The sequence below is a fragment of the Salmo salar genome, chromosome ssa19, assembly GCF_905237065.1.
Source record: "Salmo salar chromosome ssa19, Ssal_v3.1, whole genome shotgun sequence".
NCBI classification, from domain to species: domain Eukaryota; kingdom Metazoa; phylum Chordata; class Actinopteri; order Salmoniformes; family Salmonidae; genus Salmo; species Salmo salar.
The window spans coordinates 45773183-45800155 of record NC_059460.1 but is presented as its reverse complement, the minus strand read 5'-3'; the positions used below and the strand labels follow the sequence as shown (position 1 = coordinate 45800155).

General features: G+C 42.5%; 1 protein-coding gene across 1 annotated transcript; it reads left to right on the top strand.

Moving 5' to 3' along the window:
- Positions 1-15414: 15414 nt before the first annotated feature.
- Positions 15415-23437, top strand: LOC100136353 (nucleoside diphosphate kinase; the record flags this gene model as incomplete). The annotated part of the gene is given in 4 exon segments (NM_001123526.1): positions 15415-15544; positions 19012-19113; positions 21010-21122; positions 23083-23437. Coding segments are annotated over 4 exon segments (456 nt in total). The 3' UTR covers positions 23198-23437.
- Positions 23438-26973: the final 3536 nt, after the last annotated feature.

Sequence of the window (26973 nt, the reverse complement as noted above, 5' to 3'; positions counted from 1 at the left end):
CACCTTTCTATAACAGTAGTGATTCCTGGCCTTGTAATAATCCACCTTGGACGGACAGAGTTGTTTGCGTATGCAGATTTCATAAAATGTTGTATTAATACTGGGCAACTCAATCAGGGAATAATGTATGTGTCCAACTGGATGTGCTGGCTGCTTCCACAGATTGAGTCTGGCCCCTTATCTGTTAAGATAACATAGAGGAGCTAGAGCTTCCTCCCAGGCACTTTAAATGTCACCTGTAATTTGTCATATAGACCTGCCAGATGATCTGCAACAACCATTAGGCCAACCTTTTCCCCCCGACAACTCCATATCTCTCAATTTCTCTATGGGTGAATGTTTGCTGTTCTCACCCTTCCTGTTATGAATAGTGATACCTTTGCTGTGGTATACAATGATCCCCCTACAGTATTAAAACAGAAACAACTCCCTGCTTACCCACAGTGCACCACATGCTCAATGAAAGATGAGCTCCACGTACAGAGACAGAGCCATACAAATCCCAAGGTGAAACACAATTAAATCCAATTACTCTTCACAGCAACTTCTCCAGTATAAAAAAAAATATATATAAAAAAATAACACTGAGTGTTAAACCAACAGAGAAATGGGTGTTGCAAATAAATCATCCTAGTCCTATGGACTTCACCAAGTGATATCCTAAGATAATATTTTATCATTAGAAAAATATATATTTAACACAATACCATACGTATTTCATAAGGCCTTATTTTGAGGTCCTATTTTTACTCTAATACAGGTAAAGGGGATATCTCATTCAACCAAAATATGTCTTCCACATTTAACCCAACCCCTCTGAATCAGAGAGGTGCGGGGACTGCCTTAATCAACTTCCATACACATCACTTTGAAACAAAACCACGTCCCTTATTATTATATTTCCGAGAGAGAGAAAAAGAGAGAGAAAAAGAGAGAGAAAAAGAGAGAGAAAGAAAAAGAGAAAAACAACACTCTAAAACATTCCATAAAGCTTATTCCACTTTCCCCAACGCACAAGTGGTTATCTCCACCCTGCCACCATACAGCCTCAAAACCTAATGTCTACCTGGACTTGAACAGCCTTTACAACCAGGTCTACAGGATTTCTGGTAAACCTGGGAATTTTCGGGAAAGTTAACGGAATTTTGCAACCCTAACTGCAAGTCACAAACTTCTTGCTTGCAAAGATGTGTTATTCCTATTGGAATCCAGCCAGAGTTAGTATATCCAACAGTTAAAATTTGTATTCACCTGCGACCACATTCAGAATGAGTGCCAGGGTTAGGAGCATTGTGAGGACACTACCTAAAGCATTTAAACTGGAACAAATAAAATAATAAAATAATAAAATCAATAAAATTAAATTAAATTGTATTTATCACATGCTTCGTAAACAACAAGTGTAGACTACCCGTGAAATGCTTACTTCCCAACATATACACAGAGGAACCAGTACCGAGTCGATGTGCAGGTATACGAGGTAATTGAGGTAGATATGTACATACAGTGCGTTTGGAAAGTACTCAGACCCCTTGACTTTTTCAACATTTTGTTACGTTAAAGCCTTATTCTAAAATGGATTAAATCGTTTTTTCCTTCATAAATCTACACACAATACCCCATAATGGTTTTTAGACATTGTTGCAAAAGAAAAACACATTTACAAGTATTCAGACCCTTTACTAAGTACTTTGTTGAAGCCCCTTTGCCAGCGACTACAGCCTCGAGTCTTCTTGGGTATGACACTACAAGCTTGGCACACTTGTATTTGGGTAGTTTCTCCCATTCTTCTCTGCAGATCCTCTCAAGCTCTGTCAGGTTGGATTAGGAGTGTCGCTGCACAGCTATTTTCAGGTCTCTCCAGAGATGTTCGATCGGGTTCAAGTCCGGGCTCTGGCTGGGCCACTAAAGGACATTCAGAGACTTGTCCCGAAGCCACTGCTGCGTTGTCTTGGTTGTGTGCCAAGTCCTGTTAGCACACAGCCAAGGTTCACCTGTTGGAAGGTGAACTTTTCCCCAGTCTGAGGTCCTGAGGCTTATGGAGCAGATTTTCATCAAGGATCTCTCTGTACTTTGCTCCGTTCATCTATCCCTCAATTCTGACTAGTCGCCCAGTCCCTGCTGTTGAAAAACATCCCTACAGCCACCACCAGGCTTCCCCGTAGGGATGGTGCCAGGTTTCCTCCATATGAGATGCTTGGCATTCAGGCCAAAGAGTTCAATCTTGGTTTCATCAAACCAGAGAATCTTGTTTCTCATGGTCTTTTAGGTGCCTTTTGGCAAACTCCAAGCGGGCTGCCTTGTGCCTTTTACTGAGGAGTGGCTTCCGACTGGCCACTCTACCATAAAGGCCTGTTGGTGGAGTGCTGAAGAGATGGTTGTCCTTCTGGAAGGTTCTCCCATCTCCACAGAGGAACTCTGGAGCTTTGTCAGAGTGACCGTCGGGTTCTTGGTCACCTCCCTGACCAAGGCCCTTCTCTCACGATTACTCAGTTTGGCTGGGCGGCCAGCTCTAGGAAGAGTCTTGGTGGTTCCAAATTTCTTCCATTTAAGAATGATGGAGGCCACTGTGTTTTTGGGGACCTTTCAATGCTGCAGACATTTTTCAGTACCCTCCCCCATATCTGCGCCTCGACACAATACTGTCTCGTTATATAGACAGGTGTGAGCCATTCCAAATCATGTCCAATCAATGGAATTTACCACAGGTAGACTCCAATCAAGTTGTAGAAACATCTCAAGGATGATCTATGCAAACAGGATGCACCTGAGATCCATTTTGAGTCTCATAGCAAAGGGTCTGAATAATTATGTAAATAAGATTTATATATATATTTTTTAATACATTTGCACAAATTCTAAAAACCTATTTTCGCTTTGTCATTATGGGGTATTGTGTGTAGATTGATGAGGAACAAAAATATATTTAACCTCTACACGATTGGTGGGTCCCCCACGGGACGGTTGAGCTAACATAGGCTAATGCGATTAGCATGAGGTTGTAAGTAACAAGAACATTTCCCAGGACATAGACATATCTGATATTGTCAGAAAGCTTAAATGCTTGTTAATCTAACTGCACTGTCCAATTTACAGTAGCTATTAGAGTGAAAGAATATCATACTATTGTTTGAGGAGAGTGCACAGTTATGAAATTGAAAATGTAGTAATAAACCAATTAGGCACATTTGGGCAGTCTTGTTACAAAATTGTGAACAGAAATGCAGTGGTTCATTAGATCAGTATAAAACTTTGCACATACACTGCGGCCATCTAGTGGCCAAAATCTATATTGCGGCTGGGCTGGAATAATACATTATGGCTTTTCTCTTGCATTACAAAAATTATGTTACAAAAAATATATATATGCATGTTTTTTTCATTGTATTATCTTTTACCAGATCTAATGTGTTACATTCTCCTACATTCATTTCAAATTTCCACAAATTTCAAAGTGTTTCCTTTCAAATGGTATCAATAATATGCATATCCTTGCTTCAGGTCCTGAGCTACAGGCAGTTAGATTTGGGTATGTAATTTTAGGCAAAGATTGAAAAAAAGGAGCGGATCCTTAAGAGGTTTTAGTCCATTTTAGAATAAGTCTGTAATGTAACAAAATGTGGAGAAAGTCGAAGGATCTGAATACTTTTCGAATGCACTGTATAGATAGGGGTAAAGGGACTAGGCAACAGGATCGATAATAACCAGTAGCAGCAGCGTATGTGATGATTTAAAAAATATATATATATTTCACCTTTATTTAACCAGGAAGGCTAGTTGAGAACAAGTTCTCATTAGCAACTGCGACCATGGCAAAGATAAAGCATAGCAATTCGACACATACAACAACACAGAGTTACACATGGAAGAAACAAAACATACAGTCAATAATACAGTAGAAAAAAGAAAACAAAAAGTCTATATACAGTGAGTGCAAATGAGGTAGGATAAGGGAGTTAAGGCAATAAATAGGCCATGATGACAAAGTAATTACAAAATAGCAATTAAACACTGGAATGGTAGACGTGCAGAAGATGACTGTGCAAGTAGAGATACTGGGGTGCAAAGGAGCAAGATAAATAAATAAATACAGTATGGGGATGAGGTAGTTGGATAGGCTGTTTACAGATGGGCTATGTAGGTGCAGTGATCTGTGAGCTGCTCTGACACCTGGTGCTTAAAGCTAGTGAGGGAGATATGAGTCTCCAGCTTCAGAGATTTTTGCAGTTCGTTCCAGTCATTGGCAGCAGAGAACTGGAAGGAAAGACGACCAAAGTTGGAATTGGCTTTGGGGGTGACCAGTGAGATATACTTGCTGGAGCGTGTGCTACGGGTGGGTGCTGCTATGGGGACCAGTAAGCTGAGATATGGCGGGGCTTTACCTAGCAGAGACTTGTAGATAACCTGTAGCCAGTGGGTTTGGCGACGAGTATGAAGCGAGGGCCAACCAACTAGAGCATACAGGTCGCAATGGTGGGTAGTGTATGGGGCTTTGGTGACAAAATAGATGGCACTGTGATAGACTGCATTCAATTTGTTGAGTAGAATGTTTGAGGCTATTTTATAGATGACATCGCCGAAGTTGAGGATCGGTAGGATGGTCAGTTTTACGAGGGTATGTTTGGCAGCATGAGTGAAGGATGCTTTGTTGCGATATAGGAAGCCGATTCTAGATTTAATTTTGGATTGGAGATGCTTAATGTGAGTCTGGAAGGAGAGTTTACAGTCTAACCAGACACCTAGGTATTTGTAGTTGTCCACGTATTCTAAGTCAGAGCCATCCAGAGTAGTGATGCTGGATGGGCGAGCAGGTGCGGGCAGTGATCGATTGAATAGCATGCATTTAGTTTTACTTGCGTTTAAGAGCAGTTGGAGGCCACGGAAGGAGAGTTGTATGGCATTGAAACTTGTCTGGAGGTTAGTTAACACAGTGTCCAAAGAGGGGCCAGAAGTATACAGAATGGTGTCCTCTGCGTAGAGGTGGATCAGAGAATCACCAGCAGCAAGAGCAACATCATTGATGTATACAGAGAAGAGAGTCGGCCTGAGAATTGAACCCTGTGGCACCCCCATAGAGACTGCCAGAGGTCCGGACAACAGGCCCTCCGATTTGACACACTGAACTCTATCAGAGAAGTAGTTGGTGAACCAGGCGAGGCAATCATTTCAGAAACCAAGGCTGTCGAGTCTGCCAATAAGAATGTGGTGATTGACAGAGTCGAAAGCCTTGGCCAGGTCGATGAATACGGCTGCACAGTAATGTCTCTTATTGATGGCGGTTATGATATCGTTTAGGACCTTGAGCGTGGCTGAGGTGCACCCATGACCAGCTCTGAAACCAGATTGCATAGCGGAGAAGGTACGGTGGGATTCGAAATGGTCGGTAATCTGTTTGTTAACTTGGCTTTCGAAGACCTTAGAAAGACAGGGTAGGATAGATATAGGTCTGTAGCAGTTTGGGTCTAGAGTGTCACCCCCTTTGAAGAGGGGGATAACTGCGACAGCTTTCCAATCTTTGGGAATCTCAGACGATACGAAAGAGAGGTTGAACAGGCTAGTAATAGGGGTTGCAACAATTTCGGCAGATTCTTTTTGAAAGAGAGGGTCCAGATTGTCTAGCCCGGCTGATTTGTAGGGGTCCAGATTTTGCAGCTCTTTCAGAACATCAGCTATCTGGATTTGAGTGAAGGAGAAATGGTGGGGGCTTTGGCGGGTTGCTGTGGAGGGTGCCGGGCAGTTGGCAGCTGGGAGGAGGTGCTCTTATTCTCCATAGACTTTACAGTGTCCCAGAACTTTTTTGAGTTAGTACTACAGGATGCAAATTTCTGTTTGAAAAAGCTAGCCTTAGCTTTCCTATCTGCCTGTGTATATTTGTTCCTAACTTCCCTGAAAAGTTGCATATCACGGGGGCTATTCGATGCTAATGCAGAATGCCACAGGATGTTTTTGTGCTGGTCAAGGGCAGACAGGTCTGGAGTGAACCAAGGACTATATCTATTCCTAGTTCAAAATTTTTTGAATGGGACATGCTTATTTAAGATGGTGAGGAAGGCACTTTTAAAGAATAGCCAGGCATCATCTACTGACGGGATGAGGTCAATGTCATTCCAGGATACCCCGGCCAGGTCGATTAGAAAGGCCTGCTCGCAGAAGTGTTTTAGGGTGCGTTTGACAGTGATGAGGGGTGGTCGTTTGGTCGCAGACCCATTACGGATGCAGGCAGTGAGGCAGTGATCGCTGAGACCTTGATTGAAAACAGCAGAGGTGTATTTGGAGGGAGAGTTAGTTTGGATGATATCTATGAGGGTGCCCGTGTTTACGGATTTGGGGTTGTACCTGGTAGGTTCATTGATAATTTGTGTGAGATTGAGGGCATCAAGCTTAGATTGTAGGATGGCCGGGGTGTTAAGCATGTCCCAGTTTAGGTCACCTAGTAGCATGAGCTCAGAAGATAGATGGGGGGCAATCAATTCACATATGGTATCGAGGGCACAGCTGGGGGCAGAGGGAGGTCTATAGCAAGCGGCAACAGTGAGAGACTTGTTTCTGGAAAGGTGAATTTTTAGAAGTAGAAGCTCGAATTGTTTGGGTATAGACTTGGATACTAATACAGAACTCTGCAGGCTATCTTTGCAGTAGATTGCAACACCGCCCCCTTTGGCAGTTCTATCTTGGCGGAAAATGTTATAGTTAGCGATGGAGATTTCAGGGTTTTTGGTGGTTTTCCTAAGCCAGGATTCAGACACGGCTAAGACATCCGGGTTGGCAGAGTGTGCTAAAGCAGTGAGTAAAGCAAACTTAGGGAGTAGGCTTCTAATGTTAACATGCATGAAACCAAGGCTTTTACGGTTACAGAAGTCAACAAATGAGAGCACCTGGGGAGTGGGAGTGGAGCTAGGCACTGCAGGACCTGGATTAACCTCTACATCACCAGAGGAACAGAGGAGAAGTAGGATAAGGCTACGACTAAAGGCTATACGAACTGGCCGTCTAGCACGTTCGGAACAGAGAGTAAAAGGAGCAGGTTTCTGGGCATGATAGCATAGATTCAAGGCATAGTGTACAGACAAAGGTAAGGTAGGATGTGAATACATTGGAGGTAAACCTAGGCATTGAGTAATGATGAGAGAGATATAGTCTCTAGAGACATTTAAACCAGGTGATGTCATCGCATACGTAGGAGGTGGAACAACATGGTTGGTTAAGGCATATTGAGCAGGGCTAGAGGCTCTACAGTGAAATAAGACAGTAATCACTAACCAGGACAGTAATGGACGAGGCATATTGATATTAGAGAGAGGCATGCGTAGCCAAGTGAACATATGGGTCCAGTGAGTGGTTGGGCTGACTGGAGACACGGCGATTCAGACAGTTAGCAGGCCGGTGCTAACAAGCTAACAGTTAGTAGGCCGGGGCTAAACAAGCTAACAGTTAGTAGACCGGGGCTGGCAAGCTAACAGTTAGCAGACCGGGTTAGCAAGCAAGCAGTTAGCAGACCGGGGCTAGCAGTTAGCAGACCGGGACAGGCAAGCTAGCAGTTAGCAGACCGGGGCAAGCAAGCTTGCAGTTAGCAGACCGAGGCTCGCAAGTTAGCCTTTGGGGGACGTCGCGATGGGGGTAAGTCTGTTTTTGCCTCATCGTGCGGTGACGTCGATAGACCAGTCGTAGAATTAGTAGGGTTCCAAGTAGCTCTAGGTAGCTAGCAGGCCGCGGTTAGCAGAATGGGCCTTCAGCGGACGTCGCGCCTGAGGGGCCTGTTGGAATCCTCAGGCAGATTATGTCGGTATTCCAGTCGTAGAGGATTGGCGGGGTTCCGTGCCCCGTACCGGCAGTAGAAGGGGTCCGGATATTGTAGCCCAGGAGTGGGCTTCGGTGGTAGCACAGGAGCCCTGGCTTCAGGCTAATTGGTGCTTGCTCTGGGATGGAAACGCTAGCCAGGAGTAGTCACCCGGGATTGCGGTTTGCTAGTTTCGAAGATCCAGATGAAAATGTTCAGAGTTTGCTGTAGGAATCTGGGGATATGGAGAAAAAATATTTATATTGGTCCGTTATGCTCTGGTTTGAGTCATGTTGTTCAGTCTGGCGAGAGCTTTCCGAGCTAAAGGTTAGCTGATGGCCGCTAGCAATGGTTTGCTGACTGATAGCTGATAGGTAGTTAGCTGACTAGCTTCAGTTGAGGGATTCCAGATCCAAAGTAAATAGAAATACTTTAGAAAAAAAACAGATCCACGCCACATTGGGTGAGGCGGGTTGCAGAAGAGTATTTAGAAGTGGAGGTTTAGGAAAATATTTAAAAAAGATATGCGAAGAAAAAGATGTAAAAAGATATATACAAGGGACACGACAGGACAAAGGACAAACGTCTGAATGCTATGCCATCTTGGATCAAAGTCATACCAGATACCATACAATTTCAGTAACGGGTGCAAAACATCTAAATATCTGGTTGGATTAGTTTATAAAATATGATATGTTATTTATCTTTGTGTACCCCAATCAATCAATAATGTACATGCACTAACATGACATTGAAACAAACAAATGATGGATGTAGTTTTGGTTCAAAGTGGTGTATGAGTTTCAGGCCCCTCTATTAGGGTAAACTTAGGCCCTGAAAATAAGGCCTTATGAAATATGTATGGTATTATATTAAATAAATAATATTTGCTTAGGATCTCACTTGGTGAATTCCATAGGACCGAAAATGGATGAATGTCTCTGTCACAACCATGTCTCCGTCACTAATAAATACAGTCATTTGTGCTAACTACAATTTTCTGTAAAGGCAAGGCACTCTGGGAAATATTTGAATAAGGCTTTACACTAAGTGTGTTAGTTTAACACTGTTCCGGTGTCTATATGGGTCCACAGACTGAACACTTTCAGTGTTGATTTATCCTAGTTTTTTGACACTGGAGAATTTGCTGTGTACCACTTAGTCTGCCTACTCCATCTCCCCAGGGGAGATTTATAGTAGTCCTAGAAGCCCCCCCCCGAGAAGTGTAACTAGATTTAAGGAGATGAATGAATAACAATTACGATAAACAGGCGCTCCGGAATAGAACCTCACTTAAACATGGGTATTAAACAGTACCACTTGGCTGCAGAGGCTCCTAATCCTGGCCTTAAACGCTGGTAAAAATAGGACTGGGAATAGCAGTCATCCAGGCAGCAGAGAGTCAGGAGATTAGGGGAAGGGATTAGCTATCCAATTGTTCTCTAAGTGCATCCGCTCGGTGAGCGCTGTGGATTGGGAAGGAGAGGTAAGAAAGAGAAAAGGCTTGGAGAGGTTCTGGCTGCTGGTGCTCTGTTCAGCTTGCCTCGCCTGCCTGGAAAGCTAATGCTTGCTATTCCATTAGACATAATGAGCTGAGAGAGAGAGGGAGCTTGAGGAGGAGTAGAGAAGCTGAAAGGGTGATGGTGAATCATGGTTTAGGGATGCAGAGAGACAAGGGAGTAGGAGGGAGGACAAGAAGGGGACTAGTGAGATTTCCACACATAGTTGTGTAGAGAATGGATGTATTTTATGTCACTCCAGGGGAGTGTGTCTGTGTGCACGTGTGTGTGTGTGTGCGTGTTTGTGAGTGTGTAGAACCTGTGTACTAACATCCAATGTTTTTGTATAATTGCACTTCCTCCATCCTCTACCTGTCTAATGACAATACTAAGAGCTCCTCTACCTGTCTAATGATAGCACCAAGGGAACTCCTCTACCTATCTAATGATCACAATAAGAGAGCTCCTCAACCTATCTAATGATCACAATAAGGGAGCTCCTCTACCTGTCTAATGACCATAATAACCACCAGGGAGCTCCTCTACCTGTCTAATGATCAGACAAAGGGATCTCCTCTACCTGTCTACTGATCACACTAACCACCAGGGAGCTCCTCTACCTGTCTAATGATAACACCAAGGGAGCTTGAAAATAAGGGAGAGCTGCACACTCTAGGAGCTCAGATGTAACATTTTTAATATCCAACGTTTCGACAGCCAAGCTGTCTTCATCAGAGCACCTCTACCTGTCTAATGATCACACTAAGGGAGCTCCTCTACCTGTCTAATGATAACACCTAGGGAGGTCCTCTACCTGTCTAATGATAACACTAACCACCAGGGAGCTCCTCTACCTGTCTAATGATAACACTAACCACCAGGGAGCTCCTCTACCTGTCTAATGATAACACTTACCACCAGGGAGCTCCTCTACCTGTCTAATGATAACACTAACCACCAGGGAGCTCCTCTACCTGTCTAATGATCACACTAACCACCAGGGAGCTCCTCTACCTGTCTAATGATAACACTAACCACCAGGGAGCTCCTCTACCTGTCTAATGATAACACTAACCACCAGGGAGCTCCTCTACCTGTCTAATGATAACACTAACCACCAGGGAGCTCCTCTATAAATACTCCCGTCTGCAGAAGCTGCCTTCCTTGTTTAACAGTCAGCCAGCCTGCAGAGAGAGAGAGAGACTGGTCTTAGTAGACATTAGATTACTGACTTGGATGCAAGCCAAGAGCTGGGATGAAAACTTAATGTTTAAAAGTAGATTCCATCTAAGGGGGGGATTTGAGTCAGTATTGAGATATCTAATATTTTTATACTAAAAAACCTCAGGGGAGCTGCTCGACAATACTCAGTCCATTTCCACAGAATTAAGTTTAAGTTACAAGGAGAGGAGATGTGTGTAGATTAATGTAGATCCTATGTAGATCTCATCAAATCTGTGATTAGACTGTTTCATAAGAGGCAGCTTATGAGGATTTCCATCAGTGAAATGTTATTCAATGAGAAATGTAATGACATCATAACTCTTCATAGATTAAATGTCTCTGCACTGAAGCGAGAAATGTCAGATGCCACAAGATTAAATTCCATAAGATTAAAAGCGGTACCCATTTTATGCAGCATTACAGCCTTATATGAAACTAAACTGTATTAAAAACATGTTATAAAATGTAATAAACATGTGATGAACATCATGTAATATGTTTAAAAGTATACATTCTCAGGTGGTGAGTCTGTTTTAGTCAATTCACTTTTAACCATAGAGGACCATCTTTGGAAACAAGTGTTTTAATTAATATTTCTAAGTGATGTCCCCTGGGAATACAATGTACATCTTCCTGTATATGTTTTTAACCAAATAAATTACATTCAATTCACACCATCACCTGACTGAAGTCAGAGAGGTCATTACCTTACAGGATAGCATGGGATGTCTAGCAGGGATCCATTTCAATAGTCTACAATGGCCTCCCTGATTTCACCTGTCCAGCTCTTTCAAACCATTGTAATGTACTTTTACTTAGGAGAGGAGATGAGGAGAGGATGCCACATTAGACTATTGAGATGCAGACATTAGCATCCTGCCAGACTGAGACAGCCCGGTTGGTGACCTAGGCCAGTATCTACAAAGCATCTCAGAGTAGGTATGCTGATCTAGGATCAGGTTCCATCTGTCCATATAGTCTTATTCATTATGATATAAACAGCTAAACTGATCCTACACTCTTAGAAAAAAGGGTTCCAAAAGGTTTCTATGGTTGTCCCCATAGGATAACCCTTTTTGTTCTGGGTAGAACCCTTTTTTGGTTCCAGGTAGAACTGATTTTGATTCGACATAGAACCTTAGGTCAATACAAGTCTGCCTTGGACACATAGTCTTACTGTCCGTAGACTACCTATTTTCCTTGCCTGAGAGTTCATTTTTACCTTCATTTTAATTTAATGCAACATTTTCACCCAATCATGTTTGACTCAAGTCAGTTTGTTTACCTGTGTAATCTATTGTAAAAACATTATAAAGATTGAGTCAAACATTTAGCCTGTTAAAATAATTAATTAATTGGATATCAACACTGGTAGTGGTGCCAAAATGCACCATGGCTTACATGAGACACACATTAAACAATTAGGGTTCCTCAAAGGTTATTGGCCCTTCAATGGTTCTTTCTTCTTTTAGTGATAATTAAAAGGTTAGTGCTATCCGGGATCATTGGGATGTCCCTACCCTAAACCCTAACCCTATCCTTCCCCTAACCTTAACCATAACCCTTACCTAATCCTAACATTAACCCTTACCTTAACCATATTACATTTAAACTTTAATTGGATAAGGTCTCAAGGATCCCATTTAGACTTAAAATGTAGGGACGGCGACTCATTCAAATATTTTGGGTCATAGTTTGTTCACAGCTCTTTTTGTGCAACCGTGAGTGAGAGTGTCATTCCAGTTTATCTAATCTGTTGTGTTATGCTATTAATTATTGTGTATGACTACAGCCAGTGATAGTGTCTTGTGAAAGACTCATGTATGACCTTGTGCTAATTGAGAACTGCTGAATAAGGCAGTAGTTCTCAATTGTCTCCTCAGGGACCCAGCTGTTTTAGAGCTTGCACACCTGATTTAATTTGTTAATATAACACAATCAAACCTATGGAATTTTTTACAATATATGGATACTAAACCAGAATAAAAACATGTTATGTTTCTACAAAGAACCTTTGAGATTTAGAAAGGTTCTTTATAGAACCATTCTCCATAAAGGTTTTATAAACAAAATATTAAAATGGTTCTATATAGCGTAAAAAAAGGGTTTAACAATAGTGGAACCCTTTTTTGGTGCTAATGAAGCTTTTTTTAATGGGTATTTATAGATCTTTAGGAAAGGGTTCTTTATAGCACCATACAGGTTCCATTTGAGCATGGTTATTCATAGAACATTGAAAAAAAAGGTTCCATATAGCACCAAAAAGGATTATGCTATGGTTACAAGCCACTTTAGTATAGAAACATTTGTTTTTAGCGTGTAGCATGCCACAGTTGTCACAATTTTTAAAGACTGCGCACGTAAAATGTGTAAATCGCTCTGGATAAGAGCGTCTGCTAAATGACTTAAATGTAAATGTAAAAGTAGGCTACTTGTTTCAATAATGTTCATATAATCTCAATACTCCCCATACCCATTAGGTTGTTACGACCCACATAAAGAGGGAGGTAGTACAACACGGATAAACAAACATTTATTCGTTATAACTAATGTATTTCGTTGAACCCCCACCTCCATGTATAAAACCAAGAGCCACTCCTAGAATCTGCCTTGGCTTACTGAAAGCACAGCATTAGCGGAAGTAACCCGCCTAGCTCACTGTCCGTCGCTAAGAGAGGCTCAGTCATCAAGGTATAGTACAACTATTTCATAGTCTATATGCTACCTCTTGCGAACAATTTCACTTTCAAATAAATGCCATATCTTCAACGGGTATATTTGAGACCTAATTCGTTTCTATTCAGTGTATATAATCGTTTAATATCGCGGCGAACATGTCGTAGGCTAGTTGTAGCTCTTATAGACAACCTTTACCCTCTCGAATGGCGATATGTCATCTAGCGTGAATGAATTCGGTGAATGATTTTTCCACATCGTTTTAACAGGTTTGCCATTCGGGATATTATCCTACAGAATATATGAATACATTGGTGTTTTTATGACATTCTATGACATTGTATTTGTTCAATGTTGTAAGACAATGTGTTGGAGCGAATCAGGGTGTATTGATGCTTTGATTTATTAGGATCTCATTAGCCGACGCCATAGTCTTACTGGGATCCGACACATAACTACAAATACATTAGTCAAAAGACTCTTGCGCTCATTTGAATGAGTTGCAACTTCCATTTGTAGGATTTTGCAAACATATTACATTGTGTTGTGTTATACAAGTGTTTAACATGAATTGAGCTCTAATACCGATTACAGAAGTGTATATTGAGGTCATAAAGCGAGTGCGCAGAAAGTAGCCTACTTGCTCTTCCTGGTTCATGGCACCACGTTGGGCTTTGGCGATGGTGGGACGAGGTGAGGGATAGCATATTCTGGCACTCCAGTTCAGTCACTTGTATAGGCTTGCACTGTAAAGGTGAGGGAGCGAATTTGACAGTAATTTACAGGCAGCTCAGTGGCAAGTAAGTTACTGTATTTCATATTGCATTACATCTACCCCAATCTAAATACAGTAACAAAGCAAATACTGTGTAATGGTACATTGTTCAAAACCTGAGAAATAACTATTTAACTATTGTTAAAAAAAATAATGCTAGTCGTAATTAATTCATTAATTCATGGATAAAGGAAGGAAATTCATTGAGGGGAAGGGTTTATGTTTCACAGCATTTTACTTTAATTACATAGCATCCAACCTGCTCGCACCAATCCTAAGTAATGTGTTTACACATTACATCATATCCCTGCTGTTTCATTACAATATCAATTAATATTTTGTGTTTTATATCACTTGCACTTGTATAAGCCTTAACCAAGGCTTCCAAACTGGTAGCAACTACAGGGCAAAACATGGCAAAGGACATGGCAAAATGCTCAACCAGTAAAGTTTAAGACTGACACTCCAATCTGTCCTCTAAATTGATGAGGCACTATAACAACAGGGGGTAAATTGGTAGGTATTCTCACTAACTGCTGGCACAAATGTAGCCTCTTACAAGGCACACCTCAAAACAATACTATGCACCCACTAGTGGTCAAAAGGTTTTTGGCTGTCCAAAAACGGTACACTACTGTATTCTGTGGGGTGGAATTACAGTACCATTTGAAATTCAGCAATTCTTTCCCCACCCACAACATTTTCCCAAAACGCACCATAATTGACAGTATGATGCAGTAAAATGTTTCACAGTATTTTTATGTTGATAAAACCTCAAATGACTATAAATTACAATTAAAAAAATTGTATTGTCATATACACCGTATAGGTGCAGTGAAATGTGTTGTTTTACACGGTCAGCCATAGTACTACAGCACCACTGGAGCAAATTAGGGTTAAGTGCCTTGCTGAAAGGCAACCATTTTTTCCCCGTTACAGTGTGGCTACTTCTTGGCGTAGCCAGTAGGTAGCTATTTAAATGTAAAGAGGATTATGTGCATACTGAGCGGCACACTTCTGGTCATGCGCAAATGTGATTTTGATGCAGGTGATTATGGAAGATTACCTTCTGGCAGCGAGTCAAAGACCTTACAGAGCATGACAGTTGTCAGACTTCAAATGCAAAGTTAGAGGGGTTACCTTGCAATGGGAGTCCGGTGTGCAGTGTCTGTGTCTCTATTCATGAGATTGTCCCGTGATGGGGTCGAGGGCCTCGGCACCGCGACTCAAAACCCAATGTGCCAAATGCACGTAAGTAACGTTGTTTGCACTGATATTCAGTGGAATTTGCTTGTTTATTTACTCTCTCTCCTCTACCCCCTCTTTCTCTCTTAACCCCCCTCTCTCTCATCACATTCTCTCTCTCTATTCTCTCTCCCATCACACGCTCCCTCTCTCTATTCTCTCTCTCCTCATCACTGTGTACCTCTCTCTCTTTCTACTGTCATGTTCTGTCCTTATAGCGCCATGTCAAACGAGGAGCGGACTTTCATTGCCATCAAGCCAGATGGAGTTCAGAGAAGGCTTGTCGGCGATATCATCAAGAGATTTGAGCTGAAGGGCTTCAAAATGGTGGGGATGAAATTCATCAAGGTACGTTATTCTACTGACTGTAATCTCTTTTATTTCAGATGTAAACCATATAATCCTTTTCACTTTCAGAACATTATTAACCAATAATTAGGACTGAATGGCAGGCCTGTCCATTATGTAAACCAGCTATCTGACAGATATTCTTTAAAAAAAAAACATGTGTCTTGAACCATGACAAAAGTCAACTATAGTTTGTGTGTATGCATTGATATGTAGGCTACATGTGCCTTTAAAAATATATATTTGTAGTGCTGTTCTTTTCTATTAATGTTCAGTATTATTTCATGTTTTGTGTGGACCCTAGGAAGAGTAGCTCCTGCTTTTGCAACAGTTAATGGGGATCCTAATAAAATACCAACTAAGCAAGAACTTGTGCCAATACACAATGATTGGACATACAATACAGTAGAGTACAGTAGGCTACAGTATAGTAGAGTACATTAGGGTAAAGTCGGGTACATTTGTACATTAGAGTAACTATAGAAAATATATTCACGTCACCAGATAATTGATTAAAATACACTGTTTTGCAATGAAGGTCTACAGTAGCTTCAACAGCACTCTGTATGTAGGGTAGCACCATGGTGTAGCCGGAGGACAGCTAGCTTCCATCCTCCTCTGGGTACATTGACTTCAATACAAAACCTAGGTGGCTCATGGTTCTTCCATCACCCCCTTCCGTAGACTTACACAGTAATTATGACAACTTCCGGAGGATGTCCTCCAACCTATCTGAGCTCTTGCAGCATGAACGGACATGTTGTTCACCCAATCAAAGGATCAGAGAATGAATCTAGTACTGAAAGCATAAGCTACAACGAGATAGCACTGCAGTACATGAAATGTGGTGAGTAGTTGACTCAAAGAGAGAGAAAGAAAATAGTTGAACAGTTTTGAGCAAAAATGAAGGAGAAGCGAGAGAGGGATATTTCGTTGTATTTTTCTTTCACTTAACTAGCGAATGCAGCTAGCTAGTTTAGCCTACTCAAACAGAGAGGGATGCTATGTTAGCTAGCTGGCTATGGCTATCCAACACTGGAACTCTTCCAAGGTAAGCTTTTGGTTTAATTAATTTATTGCCACCGGGGCCGCTGGTGTAACTGACTGTATTCATTCCACAGATTCTGTTGAAAAACTTTCTTAAACGGAAGCAAACAACAAAACGGGGATCAACCAGTGGAGGCTGGTGAGGGGAGGACGGCTCATAATAATGGCTAGAATGGAGTAAATGGAATGGCATCTAACACATGGTTTTCATATGTTTTATACCGTTCCATTCACTCCATTCAAGACATTATTATGAGCCGTTCTCCCCTCAGCAGCCTCCACTTGGATAAACATACCTGAATTTGTCCCTTATAAACTCTCTTATTTGAGACTGTTGGACTAATGATTACACACTGGATCAGCTAGATGCAGGCAAGAGTGTGCAAGGCGGTATTGAATATGTCGCTGTCTGTCACCTTGATTACTCAAATTTCTCTCGACCTGAGTGCACCTACATTGTAAACTTTCATTAACAGGCTAGGTTGTAGCAACCTCATCGTGGGTATAGGGAACATTAGAGTATCATGTAGTAGCCTAAACCTATCATTGTTATGTTGAACTGGGTGAATGGAATATGAATGACCGTCATCCAATATGGTGCATTTAGAAATAAAGCCATGCTCATAAAAACAATGATCGTCCTGCTTCATCTTAAACGACACCAACCACCACTGAGTGCAGTATGGGTACAGTGCAGTATGGGTACAGTAGGGTGCTGTACTGTAGGGTGCTGTACAGTAGGCTACAGTAGGGTGCTGTACAGTAGGGTGCTGTACAGTGGGGTAGACTACAGTGGGGTACTGTACAGTAGGGTAGGGTACTGTACAGTAGGCTACAGTGGGGTACAGTAGGGTAGGGTACTGTACAGTAGGCTACAGTAGGGTAGACTACAGTGGGGTACTGTACAGTAGGCTACAGTAGGGTATGTACAGTAGGGTAGGGTACTGTATAGTGGGTACTGTACAGTAGGGTGCTGTACAGTAGGCTACAGTTGGGTACTGTACAGTAGGGTTCTGTACTGTACAGTAGGCTACAGTGGGGTACTGTACAGTAGGCTACAGTGGGGTACTGTACAGTAGGGTACTGTACTGTACAGTAGGCTACAGTGGGGTACTGTACAGTAGGCTACAGTAGGGTATGTACAGTAGGGTAGGGTACTGTACAGTGGGTACTGTACAGTAGGGTGCTGTACAGTAGGCTACAGTGGGGTACTGTACAGTAGGGTACTGTACTGTACATTAGGCTACTGTGGGGTACTGTACAGTAGGGTGCAGTGGGGTACTGTACAGTAGGGTAGGGTGGGGTACTGTACAGTAGGGTACAGTGGGGTACTGTACAGTAGGGTACAGTGGGGTACTGTACAGTAGGCTACAGTAGGGTAATGTACAGTAGGGTACTGTACAGTAGGGTAATGTACAGTAGGCTACATTAGGGTGGAATACAGTATAGAGGATCTTGCTGACTATTCTTATCCACAGGTGTGATTAGCATTGAGTGTTGTCTCCTGATCCTCTGTGTGTTGGTCTGTGGCCAGGAAGGCTGCCTGTGACCCCCGAACCCAGGGATCAGGAGGGCCCACTGATAATAGTCTCTCTGTTTACGGTGGGCTATTTCAGGGTTAAGCACATGCAGTCAACTGGTTCCTAGTTATAAGCTCTGGTGACTTCCTGTGAATGTACAAAACATTAAGAACTCTTTCCATGACATAGACTGACCATGTGAATCCAGGTGAAAGCTTTTATCCTTTATTGATGTCGCTTGTTAAATCCACTTCAATCAGTGTAGATTAATGGGAGGAGACAGGTTAAAGAAGGATTTTTAAGCCTTGAGACAATTGAGATATGTATGTGTGCCATTCAGAGGGTGAATGGGCAAGACAAAATATTTCAGTGCCTTTGAACAGGGTATGGTAGTAGGTGCCAGGCGCACCAGTTTAAGTGTGTCAAGAACTGCATTGCTGCTGAATTTTTCATGCTTAACAGTTTTCCATTTGTGTCAAGAATGGTCCACTACCCAAAGGACATCCAGCCAACTTGACCCAACTGTGGGAAGCATTGGAGTCAACATGGGCCAGCATTCCTGTGGAATGCTTTCGACACCTTGTAGAGTCCATGCCCCGATGAGTTGAGGCTGTTCTGATGGCAAAAGGGGTACAACTCAATATTAGGAAGGTGTTCTTAATGTTTTGTACACTGGAGCTCTCCAGATATTGGCTGTAGCTTTACCGTATTGAGAGAGTCTGCTAAATCATGAAATAAATGTTGTCGACATGATTGTTACAGGATCCTTTGCTCCAATCGATTCTACAACTGATGTTCAACACAGCCCACTGTATTTTGCCGTGTTATGCCTTGTGTGTGTCACTATGGTTATGATGGGTTATTGACGGTTGTGGCTGTTGTTGTGTCTGACTAACCCAGGCCCCAGAGTCTCTGCTGAAGGAGCACTATGCCGACCTGAAGGACAGACCCTTCTTCCCTGGTCTCGTCAGCTACATGACCTCAGGCCCAGTGGTGGCTATGGTAAGACAAACATTCCTTGTTGTCTTCATTGACATGATGTGTCTAGTTTCTCCTACAAGAAGACAGAGAAGCCTACACATTGTAATGCTGTGGTTCCTAATACCTCCTGCAACAGGGGACTGTGGTTCCTAATACCTCCTGCAACAGGGAACTGTGGTTCCTAATACCTCCTGCAACAGGGAACTGTGGTTCCTAATACCTCCTGCAACAGGGAACTGTGGTTCCTAATACCTCCTGCAACAGGGAACTGTGGTTCCTAATACCTCCTGCAACAGGGAACTGTGGTTCCTATTACCTCCTGCAACAGGGAACTGTGGTTCCTAATACCTCCTGCAACAGGGAACTGTGGTTCCTAATTCCTCCTGCAACAGGGAACTGTGGTTCCTAATTCCTCCTGCAACAGGGAACTGTGGTTCCTAATACCTCCTGCAACAGGGAACTGTGGTTCCTAATACCTCCTGCAACAGGGAACTGTGGTTCCTAATACCTCCTGCAACAGGGAACTGTGGTTCCTATTACCTCCTGCAACAGGGAACTGTGGTTCCTAATACCTCCTTCAACAGGGAACTGTGGTTCCTAATACCTCCTTCAACAGGGAACTGTGGTTCCTAATACCTCCTGCAACAGGGAACTGTGGTTCCTATTACCTCCTGCAACAGGGAACTGTGGTTCCTAATACCTCCTGCAACAGGGAACTGTGGTTCCTAATACCTCCTGCAACAGGGAACTGTGGTTCCTAATACCTCCTGTAACAGGGAACTGCACCATAAATTTCACCATAAACACATTCGCTACCTGTACCAATGTCCGATCATAACTTTGATCCTCCAGGCGTCAACATATTAACCCTCCTGTTGTGTTCGTTTCATGTTAATTCATTCTGTGTTTCCGGTCCAAAATGACCGCCCTATTATAGCTGATTATAAATCCATAATAATACATATATTATCACCTAATGTTGTGTTAGATCTTCTTATCAACTGAAGTTCTTGTGAACATTACAAGTTTTGAACTTCTATTTGCTATTTATGGCCTGTAGGCCTCATTGACCTGAGCTCATACAACTCGTTTTTGAGTTAAAAAAGCATAACGTATGGATTATTTTGACTAACAAATACTCAGATGAAACATATTGTGCCATTTATCACAGACGACTTTGTGTCAAAGTTTAACAAGGACTCTCTCCTCCTCACCAGTGTCATGATCAAAGATATGATCAAGAGCCTCACATACAGTATATCGTTTGGTCATTGTGCTGCCACAGAATGAATTGTGAGCAAGGCCTTAAAAAAGCTTTATATACCAGGGCTGTGAGAAAAGTTCTATATATTATTGAAACAATGTTGTGATTGTTTGTGAGAATGCCAGCAGGTGTGGTTCCCGTGGGGGAATGATTCTGTTGGAGAAAGGTTCCCGTGGGGGTTGCCATGGAAGCCAAGAAGGGGAGTGAGGTGTGTGCTCAAACACACATGCATGTGGGGGTCTGGGAGAGGAAGTGTGTCCATCTGATGAATGGGCATGTGCCTGAACTAAATTTTATACACTAATTGTAGTCTCACCCATTCATTTCTAATGTCTGGTCATTTTTGACCGGGAACACCACATTTGAACAAAAGTTAAATAAAACACCCAAAATGTAATGAAAATCATAAAAATGTATTTTGTGTGTTCAGATGCCCTGCTGGGACAAAGTCATGGAACCTTATGACAATTAGATTAAATGAACTACATTTTTCAGAGAGAACTTGTGAATCGGTCCAATTCGACAGGAACACAACAGGAGGGTTAAGATTTAGTACTTATATTTTGAAATGTTTTTGACCGCTGTGCATAGAAATGGAAGATCAGAAAGAATAATGGGTTAATAAAGTGTTATCCCTCTGTGTGTGGTGGCAGGTGTGGGAAGGGTTCAATGTGGTGAAGACAGGCCGAGTGATGCTCGGAGAGACCAACCCTGCTGACTCCAAACCCGGCACCATCCGAGGAGACTTCTGCATCCAAGTGGGCAGGTGAGAATCAATCGCAGGCCTGTGCGAGACATAACACAATGATCTATAATGTAAAGATTCTATGAAGCTTCAACTTTATGATGGATAATCGGATTATCATCAGGGCCAGGACGATACCAGTATCGCGATACACACTTTATGGGGTATTTTCACATTAGACAGACAGAGAGAGATTTGAAATGAGAGGGGAGACCGAGAGAGCGAGGGAGATGCAGAGCGGTGGCTGGGACAGGATTCGTACCCATTCTGAGGGTGTAGTATTTGTGCTGCAGGGCGGTGGCGTTATCCGTGCAGGTTGACGCTTATTGTCATACGTCTTATCCTGGAGGCAGAATTGAGCCATTTCTCCTTAAATAGGCCGGCTGCAAGGTCAAAATAGTTTATATTGTAAAAATTAATGAAAACATAAATGTGCTTTTTGGTCTTAATGTAAACAGTGTCGTTAAGGTTAGGGTTCAAATCAAATTGTATTTGTCACATGCGCCGAATACAACAGGTGTAGACCTTACAGTGAAATGCTTACAAGCCCTTAACCAACAATGCAGTTTTAAGAAAATAAACTGAAGTAAAATAAAAAATAAAAAAAAAACGAATTTAAGGAGGAAGAATAAAATAACAGTAGTGAGGCTCTATACAGGGGGTACCGGTACAGAGTCAATGTGCGGGGGCACCGGTTAGTCCAGGTAATATGTACATGTAGGTAGAAGTAAAGTGACTATGCATGGATAATAAACAGAGTAGCAGCAGCGTAAAAATGGGGGGTGGGGTGGGGACAATGCAACTAGTCCGGGTAGCCATTTGATTAGCTGTTCAGCAGTCTCATGGCTTGGGGGTAAAAGCTGTTAAGAAGCCTTTTGGACCTAGACTTGGCGCTTCGGTACCGCTTGCCGTGTGGTAGCAGAGAGAACAGTCTATGACTAGGGTGGCTGGAGTCTTTGACAATTTTTTTGGGCCTTCCTCTAACACCGCCTGAAATAGAGGTCCTGGATGGCAGGAAGCTTGGCCCCAGTGATGTACTGGGCCCTATGCACTACCCCATGTAGTGCCTTGCGGTTGGAGGCCGAGCAGTTTCCATACCAGGCGGTGATCCAACCAGTCAGGATGCTGTTGATGTTGCAGCTGTAGAACTTTTTGAGGATCTGAGGACCCATGCAACCGGTCTCCTGAGGGAGTAAAGGTGTTGTCGTGCCCTCTTCACGACTGTCTTGGTGTGTTTGGACAATGATAGTTTGTTGGTGATGTGGACACCAAGGAACTTGAAGCTATCAACCATCTCCACTACAGCCCTATCGATGAGAATGGGGGCGTGCTCGGTCCTCCTTTTCCTGCAGTCCACAATCATCTCCTTTGTCTTGATCACGTTGAGAGAGAGGATGTTATCTTGGCACCACACTGCCATGTCTCTGACCTCCTCCCTATAGGCTGTCTCATCATTGTCGGTGATCAGGCCTATCACTGTTGTGTCATCGGCAAACTTGATAATGGTGTTGGAGTCGTGCCTGGCCATGCAGTCGTGAGTCAACAGGGAACACAGGAGGGGAATGAGCACGGTCCCCTGAGGGGCCCCCATGTTGAGGATCAGTGTGGCAGATGTTGTTACCTACCCTCACCACCTGGGGGCGTCCCATCAGGAAGTCCAGGATCCAGTTGCAGAGAGAGGTGTTTAGTCCCAGGGTCCTTAGCTTAGTAATGAGCTTTAAGGGCACTGATCCTAGACCTGTGTCTGGGGTTATGGTTAGGTTTAAAAACCAGATGTTATGACTTTGTGGCTGTGCCAGCTAGTGCCCACTCTCTGCAGCGCTGCCTTCAGAACAAGCTCTCCTGCGTTATCAGCTATCAGGCACTATTTACATCACTTTGACAACTACAGTACTTTCAAACTCTCCATAGGCCCTAAAGTTAAATATCTGTTTCCTTATGTCATTAAACGATAATAATCGTTCTTTCCTTATTGTTTCAGGAACATCATCCATGGCAGTGACTCAGTAGAGAGTGCTAACACAGAGATCAATCTGTGGTTCAAACCTGAGGAGCTGTGCAGTTACACTAGCTGCTCCAGCAGCTGGCTCTACTGAGGAGCTAAAGGCTACAAGTTGCCCCCAGGCACAGGTCTAGGACCAGTTTACCATCCACAAACCATTAGCATTAGAAGGGGGAATATAAATCTCTTCCTGGCCACTCTGGACCACACCACTTCCCGTTCATCTTCTGTACCCATCTGTAATTGGTCCATCGCTGATTCCATTCATTCCTCTGCACGTACAGTTGTCATAGTGAATATGTTTTTTATTGTCATTTGTTCAACTTTCCAATAAAAAAATAATCACAAGCCCTTATTTTTCCTTGTTGCTGATTATAACACACAATTTTCTATAGATTATATTGTTATTGTACGTTTAATCATGAACATAAACTTTTCTTTGAACATAGACGGTTTAATAGTGCATCCATGTCTTGTGTGCCTCAGTGCTGTGACCAGATTGACATTTCAAACATTAGCAGGCAGGCCTCGTCACTGCCAACATTAAGAGGGATTAGCCGGCTCCATAATCTCAGATTGGGATTAACTGTAGATCTGCTGCTTTGCTCAGTTGAGCTAATGGTGGAGGAGCGGGTGGGACCTGGGATGACACTAAGGTTGGAAGCATCACGCATGCACACAGAGAACAGAGAATATGCTTAGAATAGTGCTGGTGTCATTGGGAAGGTTTGACCTGAGATGCCTATTGTGTGAGTGAGAGTGCTGGAAACACCTGAACCCAGCAGGGTCTTAAAATCATCTGGCGGATCTCCGTAGTCCGTCTCATTGCAGGGGTCTCTAGAGACGCACTGGGTGTCCACTACAGGCTGCAGTGACCTCAGAGCTCCAATCCTCAGGTCTGGCGCTCATCTCCAGGACGGTGCCCACAAGTCCCAACCCCATTTTGTCTGTCTTATCGGCCCGGGAACATCTTCTCATCAATGGCCTTCTCGGCGTTCTGTTGAACCGACTCAAGTTGATGCACGTGTCCATTTCTGATGGATTTATAATGACGAGGCGAAGCCGTAGTTTAAAAGATTTTGGAGTGTGTGCTTCATAATGGACAGTGGTGTAAAGTACTTAAGTAAAAATACTTGAAAGTACTACTTAAGTAGTTTTTTGGGGTATCTGTACTTTAATATTTATATTTTCAACAACTTTTATTTCACTACCTTCCTAAAGAAAATTGTACTTTTTACGACATACATTTTCCTTACGCATTACATTTTGAATGCTTAGCAGGAGAGGAAATGGTCCAATTTGTATACTTAAAGAGAACATCCCTGGTCATTCCTACTGCCTCTGATCTGGCACTCACTAAACACAAACGCTTTGTTTTTAAATTATGTTGGAGTGTTGGAGTGTGCCCCTGGCTATCCGTAAATAAATAAACTGGTTTGCTTAATATAAGGAATTTTAAGTTATTCATACTTTTACTTTTGATATTTAAGTATATTTTAGCAACTACATTTAGTTTTGATACTTAAGTATATTTAAAATCAAATACTTTTACTTTTACTCAAGTATTATTTTACTGGGTAACATTCACTTTTCCTTGAGTCAATTTCTATTAAAGGTATATTTACTTTTACTCAAGAATGAGAATTTAGTACTTTTTCCACCACTGAATTACCTCATTCTACTTCATACGACTTTTCGACCACATCTTTTCATGGCGTCTTTATAGTTTTTCCCAATTGCTAAAACACAATTCTGCAAACTAGGCTGGTTTTATCAAAATACTTAACACAATTCACAAAACCACACACCCAAACTGCAAAATACCTCATATATCCTTCAAAATGAAGCACTGCAACCAAAACTACTACATATAGCATTATCAAAATCAAACATTTGCACGAAATGGCACACACTTCATTCATATTACCAGATTTTTGTCTAACCAACTACACACTGTTGGGCATAATGAAAAGCACTCTCATCTTTAGTATGCTTTGCCATAATACTAAAATAGTTGAAATTGTAGAAAATTATTCAGATGCACAGAAATATTTGCAGATACACACACACATGCTGTTGAAACTTTTTATTTTAAATTTTTCACCAAACAAGTCAGTGCAACATATGCACAGCAGATATATTTACATTGGACTGAACAAAAATATGCTCACAAAAAAACAGTAAACTGAAAAAGAAAAGTGCAGAAAAAAAATATAGAAAACAAAAGAGGCAAGAAAAATAATTAGGCAGCATCTTGCCGCACAGCTGGGTCTGGCCACAACGCCTCGTCCACATCACAGGCAATATCTTCCCTTGCCAGACATCGAGGGAAGAAGCGCATTGAGTGCCTTATCCATCCCTGAATCGCACCCATATCAATCTCATCACATGCCTCTTCCATAGCCTGCACAAGAGGCATGCGCACAAAGGGCTGCCGGTCATATACCTTCTTCCACCGCCATGCCGAAAATAACTCTTCTATGGGGTTCAGAAATGGTGAGTATGGTGGGAGGTATTGCACGAGAAATGGTGGGTGGTCAGCAAACCAGTTTTGGACTGGGGCTGCACGATGAAAGCTCACGTTGTCCCATACTACAACATACCAGGTTCTTTGATGGTCTGCATCATTCATACGCTCTGGTGGTGTGAGAATGTTGTGGAGTCTGTCCAGAAATGTGAGAATATGGGCTGTGTTGTATGGTCCAAGGTTGGCATGACGGTGGAGGACACTATGCGTATTGGAGATGGCAGCGCACATTGTGATGTTCCCACCACGTTGGCCAGGAACATCTATAATGGCTCTGTGGCCAATGACGTTTCTCCCCCTTCTGGTCTTTGCTAGGTTGAACCCAGCCTCATCTATAAAGATGAACTCATGTGGGATTGCATGAGCATCCATTTCCAGTACTCCCTGAAAACAAAGAACAAAAGCAGTCAATATGGTGTTATCCAGTACACTGGGAAACAATGTTGCGTGTAGTGTACTGCAGTCAATATTGTACTTACGTCCACATATGCTCGTCTGACCTCTTTGTTTCTTTGAGAGTTTCTCACAAACGGCACCTTATAAAGTTGTTTCATTCTGATTTGGTTTCGCTTGAGAATGTGAGCCAATGTGGACAGACTGACTTGTTGAATGTTGTTGAATATGATGTTGTCTTGGATGATGTGGCTTTGGATTTCTCGTAATCTGATTTCATTATTTTCCAAAACCAAGTTTACAATGGCAGCTTCCTGTACCCCGGTGAACATTTAGCCCCTTCCTCCACCATGGTTGCGTCTCTCAGTCCTTTAGAAAAACAAAAAAAATAGGGCTTGGACAATGCAGCCTAAAGATATTTCCCCCACAGTAGAGTAAATTCTACAGGAAATTTGTGCAGTTAGTGTATGACAGCCATTCATGAAGTAAACAGGTGTCACCCAACTGATACTCTATGACATTGGGTGTACTACATAGTGTGAAAGAAATGTTGGTTACATACCTGTACTCCAGTCTAAATGTCCAGATGACACAGGCGACAGTAAAACGGCTCAAGTTGGGCTGCACTCTATGTCCAGCCTCTCGCATTGTCAGCCCATGGTTGATGACATGATCAACTAAGGTTGCTCTGATTTCATTTGAAAGTTGTCTTCTGTGGCCATGAACTCCTCTACCAGCTCTACCCCTACCTCTCACCCTCCCTCTCCCTCTCTCAGCAACAGCTTCCATTGTTGTTGTAAAACAAAAGGTGCTCACCTGTGGTCTTTTCATAGTGCTTACTTCCTGATTGAAGTGGTAACAACTAACCATTGAGGTGTTTGGCCAGGTGGCACATGTATTGGCCAATTAGCTCATGTAGTGTCATTTTGAATGGCAGTGTTTTGAAATGG